Source organism: Danio rerio, chromosome 8, assembly GCF_049306965.1.
Source record: "Danio rerio strain Tuebingen ecotype United States chromosome 8, GRCz12tu, whole genome shotgun sequence".
In the NCBI taxonomy this organism is placed as follows: domain Eukaryota; kingdom Metazoa; phylum Chordata; class Actinopteri; order Cypriniformes; family Danionidae; genus Danio; species Danio rerio.
The window spans coordinates 61780001-61787500 of NC_133183.1; the positions used below are offsets into that span (position 1 = coordinate 61780001).

Sequence of the window (7500 nt, forward strand, 5' to 3'; positions counted from 1 at the left end):
ACATATACGACAGGTTATTCGTAATTTCATACATAACCACAATTTGTTCTATTATTATAAAGATAATCATGTTAACACTATAAATGAGGAGGACTACTCTCGTCCTGAATCCTGGGTCTGAATGCACACACAATTGATAGCAGTACAGCAGGTCTCTTGCCCTGTCTATTCCAACCATTAGCCCTGCTGGAGGCTTTTAAACATGGGTGACCACAGCAGCACGGATATAGGCGATGTGTCTGAATGGTAACAAACTCAACTGATAGAGGACAAACTCAGCCAATCTCTAATTCTCCTACAGCTCTCCCGACAACAATGCTTGCTGCAAACCAACAGGTTGGCTGTATCTGCCCTGACAGCATCATAGAGGAAGCCATGCAGCAAACTTCGTGGATCATGGAAACAAACTCAAACAAGCCTTCACGAACGGCTAAACACTGCGTGTCGTGCGCTCTCACAGCTTGGCAGGTCTATGGTCTGTCATCAGAAAGCACATGCTCTCATGAATAACTAAAGAGCAGGGTCTTCTCATTGGATAAGAAAACTCAGCTATGAATAATAATGAGAAACCAACGCGTCATCACTCCACTAGCAGATGCGCGCTCCGTCACTGATTTTGATCCCGCCCCAATAATGATTTTAAACCCGGAAGATGAAATTAACAGACAAAAGCTCAAAATTAACCAGTTTACCCCACAATTAAAGCCGACAGGAGCTAACGCTGTCTTAAATAAAAAAGTACTCCAGGGTGTCTTGAACCTTTATTAACAAGCCTCCTAATGTACTACAAACGGCTTTACTGTTGTACCTTTAGTCGGTTGTTCTCAGTCTGTAGTCGCCTAAACTGGTAGCTTGTGATTTTCTCCAGAGGACTCTCTACATCTTTAGCTTCCACGTCTTCAGATTCTGACTCCGTCTCTACAGTCACCTGCACAGAGGTGGCATTCTGAGGAAGAAAACGGCGTCAAATCCTCAACCTTGCACAAATATTTCACTAATATTAACAAATATTTTCTTTAAAAAAATGACTAACATTGACAATAGAAAAACTGCAGAGCTTATTTTGTAAATAGCTTTGGAGGAAAAAAACATCTGAATGAATAAATGTGTCATATTTAGTAGCAATGGGCGAGGCAGTGGCGCAGTAGGTAGTGCTGTCGCATCACAGCAAGAAGGTCGCTGGTTCGAGCCTCGGCTCAGTTGGCGTTTCTGTGTGGAGTTTGCATGTTCTCCCTGCCTTCGCATGGGTTTCCTCCGGGTGCTCCGGTTTCCCCCACAGTTCAAAGACATGCGGTACAGGTGAATTGGGTAGGCTAAATTGTCCGTAGTGTATGAGTGTGTGTGTGAATGTGTGTGTGGATGTTTCCCAGAGATGGGTTGCAGCTGGAAGGGCATCCGCTGCGTAAAAACTTGCTGGATAAGTTGGTGGTTCATTCCGCTGTGGCGACCCCGGATTAATAAAGGGACTAAGCCGAAAAGAAAATTAATGAATAAATGTATTTAGTAGCAAATGGCGCTCTAGTCTACTTTTTAACAGCAGATGGCGCTCTGGTCTAGTTTTTAACAGCAGATAGCGCTCTGGTCTACTTTTTAACAGCAGATGGAGCTCTAGGCTAGATTTTAACAGCAGATGGAGCTCTCGGCTAGTTTTTAACAGCAGACGGCGCTCTATGCTAGTTTTTAATAGCAGATGGAGCTCTAGGCTAGATTTTAAAAGCAGATGGTGCTCTAGGCTAGTTTTTAACAGCAGATGGAGCTCTAGGCTAGTTTTTAACAGCAGATGGTGCTCTAGGCTAGTTTTTAATAGCAGATGGAGCTCTAGGCTAGTTTTTAATAGCAGATGGTGCTCTAGGCTAGTTTTTAATAGCAGATGGAGCTCTAGGCTAGATTTTAACAGCAGATGGTGCTCTAGGCTAGTTTTTAATAGCAGATGGAGCTCTAGGCTAGTTTTTAATAGCAGATGGTGCTCTAGTCTAGTTTTTAACATCAGATGGTAATGGAGGTCTGCATTTCGAAGCCACGGGACCCGACCAGATTTCTTGCTGCGCAGGAATAAATTTTGGAATAAAGCACGGGAGCGGTCGGTAACTGGTGTAACTGGACGGGAGCGGGCGGTCTAACAATATCGCTCCTGACTCCAGAGCGAGCGAGCACGCGTATGTATGTGTGTGAATGAGAGAGCGTGATGCTGTGTTTAGCTTGTTTGTTGCTGTCTATGTGTGTGTATGTGTGAATGAGAGAGAGCGTGATGCTGTGTGTGTGTGTGTCACTTGCTTGGTGCTTACGTGTGTGTGTGTTAATACATGCAGCTTGTTATAGGCTGTCTGGACTCTGTATGGCTGGGTGGTTTTTGGTTTTGTATTCCCCCCGCCCGTTAGCGCGTTTTAAAAGCAGATGGCGCTCTAGGCTAGTTTATAACAACAGACGGCACTCTAGGATAGTTTATAAAAGCAGACGGCACTTTAGGCTAGTTTTTAACAGCAGGTGGAGTCCTAGGCTAGTTTTAAACAACAGATGGTGCTCTAGGCTACTTTATAACAGCAGACGGGGCTCTAGGCTAGTTTTTAACAGCAGGTGGAGTCCTAGGCTGGTTTTAAACAACAGATGGCGCTCTAGGCTACTTTATAACAGCAGACGGGGCTCTAGGCTAGTTTTTAACAGCAGGTGGAGTCCTAGGCTGGTTTTAAACAACAGATGGCGCTCTAGGCTACTTTATAACAACAGATGGCGCTCTAGGCTACTTTATAACAGCAGACGGGGCTCTAGGCTAGTTTTTAACAGCAGATGGTGCTCTAGGCTAGTTTTTAATAGCAGACAGAGCTCTAGGCTAGATTTTAACAGCAGATGGTGCTCTAGACTAGTTTTTAATAGCAGATGGAGCTCTAGGCTAGATTTTAAAAGCAGATGGTGCTCTAGGCTCGTTTTTAATAGCAGACAGAGCTCTAGGCTAGATTTTAACAGCAGATGGAGCTCTAGGCTAGTTTTTAATAGCAGATGGAGCTCTTGTCTAGTTTTTAACATCAGATGGTAATGGAGGTTTGTATTTCGAAGCCACGGGACCCGACCAGATTTCTTGCTGCGCAGGAATAAATTTTGGAATAAAGCACAGGAGCGCTCGGTAACTGGTGTAACTGGACGGGAGCGGGCGGTCTAACAATATCGCTCCTGACTCCCGAGCGAGCGAGCACGCGTATGTATGTGTGTGAATGAGAGAGCGTGATGCTGTATTTAGCTTGTTTGTTGCTGTCTATGTGTGTGTATGTGTGAATGAGAGAGAGCGTGATGCTGTGTGTGTGTGTGTGTGTCACTTGCTTGGTGCTTATGTGTGTGTGTGTTAATACATGCAGCTTGTTATAGGCTGTCTGGACTCTGTATGGCTGGGTGGTTTTTGGTTTTGTATTCCCCCCGCCCGTTAGCGCGTTTTAAAAGCAGATGGCGCTCTAGGCTAGTTTATAACAACAGACGGCACTCTAGGATAGTTTATAAAAGCAGACGGCACTTTAGGCTAGTTTTTAACAGCAGGTGGAGTCCTAGGCTAGTTTTAAACAACAGATGGCGCTCTAGGCTACTTTATAACAGCAGACGGGGCTCTAGGCTAGTTTTTAACAGCAGGTGGAGTCCTAGGCTGGTTTTAAACAACAGATGGCGCTCTAGGCTACTTTATAACAACAGATGGCGCTCTAGGCTACTTTATAACAGCAGACGGGGCTCTAGGCTAGTTTTTAACAGCAGATGGTGCTCTAGGCTAGTTTTTAATAGCAGACAGAGCTCTAGGCTAGATTTTAACAGCAGATGGTGCTCTAGGCTAGTTTTTAATAGCAGATGGAGCTCAAGGCTAGATTTTAAAAGCAGATGGTGCTCTAGGCTCGTTTTTAATAGCAGACAGAGCTCTAGGCTAGTTTTTAATAGCAGATGGAGCTTTAGTCTAGTTTTTAACATCAGATGGTAATGGAGGTTTGTATTTCGAAGCCACGGGACCCGACCAGATTTCTTGCTGCGCAGGAATAAATTTTGGAATAAAGCACGGGAGCGCTCGGTAACTGGTGTAACTGGACGGGAGCGGGCGGTCTAACAATATCGCTCCTGACTCCCGAGCAAGTGAGCACGCGTATGTATGTGTGTGAATGAGAGAGCGTGATGCTGTATTTAGCTTGTTTGTTGCTGTCTATGTGTGTGTATGTGTGACTGGACTCTGTATGGCTGGGTGGTTTTTGGTTTTGTATTCCCCCCGCCCGTTAGCGCGTTTTAAAAGCAGATGGCGCTCTAGGCTAGTTTATAACAACAGACGGCACTCTAGGTTAGTTTATAAAAGCAGACGGCACTTTAGGCTAGTTTTTAACAGCAGGTGGAGTCCTAGGCTAGTTTTAAACAACAGATGGCGCTCTAGGCTACTTTATAACAGCAGACGGTGCTCTAGGCTAGTTTTTAACAGCAGGTGGAGTCCTAGGCTGGTTTTAAACAACAGATGGCGCTCTAGGCTACTTTATAACAGCAGACGGGGCTCTAGGCTAGTTTTTAACAGCAGGTGGAGTCCTAGGCTGGTTTTAAACAACAGATGGCGCTCTAGGCTACTTTATAACAGCAGACGGGGCTCTAGGCTAGTTTTTAACAGCAGGTGGAGTCCTAGGCTGGTTTTAAACAACAGATGGTGCTCTAGGCTACTTTATAACAGCAGATGGTGCTCTAGGCTAGTTTTTAACAGCAGACGATACTTTAGGCTAGTTTTTAACAGCAGGTGGCGTCCTAGCTGCAGCATTATCTGCTGTTAAAAACTAAACTTAGAATCTATTAAAGAGAGAATAGTGATGCATTTTTTTGATCGCCACTGTTCTAAATAAAACAGCTCTTACTTGAAAACTCTGGTCTGTTCTTCCATCAGCCCGCGATGCACCTCTGTGTAGATGAACAAAAACACAATCTGAATCACTCGATGTAAAATCATATGGGTAGAGTTTATTCTTCATGTACTCTGTAAAGTAAATCTGCAGTTCTATACAACCAGTCTGAAATCTTATTACTGATATCACTAAAATCTCCATGTTCACCTTTGTAAGTCGGCACGTGCAGCAGTGCGCCATGGGATGTATCCCGTTGACCCGGGCCGAGGAGGCCTAAATACTGAAATTACAGAAGACGATCTGCGAGATCCTGAGGAGAACAACAAGAAAACACTCCAGCAAAACAACCCAAACATCTCACAGCAAAAACAAACAGCCAAAATTATGCAAATACCAATTCGATACGTAGCTTTTCCTGCGTTCTTCCTCCGAAACTGCCGTGACTGATCAGCACTGTCTTTAGGAGATGGAGGCTTAAGCCAAAGATACTGAAACACAACACAGTTACATTGAATTATATTCACTACATACAGTGCTGGACACTTCTAAACACATTTTCAGACCTGTGAGTCGAGGTTTTTCGTGTTCATGAGGACTTTTTTAAGCACAGCTTTTACCACGTTGTTATCTGAAAAATAAGACAAGAGTATAACGAAGTATAATGTCAATGTTATTTGTAGTTCTAACTTGATGTCCTGATTATACATTGTATTATTTAAATAGTAGGTCACATAGTATTTTAGAGTTACTGCTAGAGTCTCCAACAATAGGTACAAAAGCATTTAAGGTCAAAAACATTGTCCTTGTTTTAGAATATGCATTCATTCATTTTTTTTTCAGCTTAGTCCCTTTATTAATCAGGGGTCGCCACAGTGGAATGAACTGGCAACTTTTCTAGCATATGCTTTACGCTGCGGATGTCCTTCCAGCCGCAACCCATCACTGGGAAACACCCATACACTCATTCACACACATACACTACGGACAATTTAGTTTAACCAATTCACCTATAGCCCAGATTAATAAAGGGACTAAGCCAAAAAGAGAATGAATGAATGAATATATATATATATATATATATATATATATATATATATATATATATATATATATATATATATATATATATATATAGTTACACAATACTTCCATTTCAAATAAATGATCTTGATGTTAAAAAAATAAATAAATGTTGTTCCTGAAATAAAAAAGAATTTGTTTCCACAAAATGCAAATAAATAAGTAAACAAATAAAAAAATTTCAACATTGATAATAATGATGATAAACATCTGCAAAAAAAAGTTGAAAATCTGTATATTAACATAATTTCTGATAGATCACGTAACCAATCATCCTAAAAAATAAACTTCACAGGATATAAACATTAAACATGACAGAAGAAACTACATTTAAAAGAAATATCAAAATAGAATATTTTAATATAGAGTTCTTTTAAACTGCAATAACTTTACAATAATTTTACTGTATTTCAATGAAATATTAGCTACATTAGTCAACATAAGTGGCATACTTCAAAAACTACTTTAAATACTACAAAACATAAGTAATAAGTGACCAAAATAACATCTAGGAATTACCAATCAGTGGGTTTCTCCTGATGTCAAGCACACATAGAGTTGAATTGGACTGCAGCATCTGCTCTAGAACTTGAGCTCCGTCATTAGAAATTCCACAGCGCTGCAGGTCTACTGCTATAGGAAACAAAACAATGAAAAACAAAATTATTAGCCTTCCTCAATTATTAGCCCTCCTGTATATTTCCCCCCCAATTTTTGTTTAACAGAAAGAAGTTTTTTTTCTACACATTTTTTAAACAATAGTTTTAATAACTCATTTCTAATAACTGATTTATTTTCTCTTTGCCATGATGACAGCACTTAATATGAGACTAGATATTCTTCAAGACACTAGTATTCAGCTTAAAGTGACAATTAAAGGCTTAACTAGGTTAAAGTTAAGGTAATTAGGCAAGTCATTGTATAACAGTGGTTTGTTCTGTAGACAATCCAAAACTAATATTGCTTAAGGAGGCTAATAATATTGACCTTAAAATGGATTTTAAAAAATTATATTCTAGCTGAATTAAAGCAAATCAGACTTTCTCCAGAAGAATAAATATTATAGGAAATACTGTAAAAAAATCCTGAATCTGTTCAACATCGTTTTGGAAATATTTGAAAAAGATAAGAACATTCACAGGAGGGCGAATGATTTTGACTTCAACTGTATGTGCGCGTATATGAGCCACTTAAATATATGTGTGTGGGGGTTTGAGAGGCTTCTCCAACCTTTGACCCACAGGTCTTCTGTGAGTTCCCGAGCAAGAGCCGAAACCCCTCGGTCTCCAATGAGAATGTTGTCATTAAGAGTGATTCTGCGCAGTCCGTTCATGGCTTCAAACTCCGCCCTCCTGTAGCGCAGAGTCTCCACCCAAGCTGTACTGTGACGCCGCATCGCCTGGTGCTAAACATCATATGAGAAACATGAGGTCTTAAAGGGTAAAAATCACTTTTATAAGGGGGTTTAAAAACACAGTCGTGTGGCAACAGTGTATGAATATAACCAGCTTCTAAGGGCAGACATAGATTAATTTTACTTTTTATAATCAGACTTGATATAAACAGTCTGCAGAAGCACTTT

The 7500-nt window shown here is 41.0% G+C and overlaps 1 protein-coding gene across 4 annotated transcripts in view; it reads right to left on the reverse strand.

The window, feature by feature from the left end:
* Positions 1-7500, reverse strand: part of cep78 (centrosomal protein 78) — a 20725-nt gene that overhangs the window by 6463 nt on the left and 6762 nt on the right. The window contains exons 6-12 of one of the 4 annotated variants that reach the window (XM_073911256.1): positions 7149-7323; positions 6438-6548; positions 5402-5466; positions 5233-5326; positions 5046-5148; positions 4851-4893; positions 809-928 (exon numbers count right to left, since the gene is read on the reverse strand). In XM_073911256.1, coding sequence (XP_073767357.1) covers positions 809-928; positions 4851-4893; positions 5046-5148; positions 5233-5326; positions 5402-5466; positions 6438-6548; positions 7149-7323 — 711 coding nt within the window. Of the gene's footprint in view, positions 1-808; positions 947-4850; positions 4894-5045; positions 5149-5232; positions 5327-5401; positions 5467-6437; positions 6552-7148; positions 7324-7500 lie in introns of all 4 variants that reach the window. The other 3 variants (XM_073911255.1, XM_688072.9, XM_009304317.5) reach the window with 3 other exon arrangements.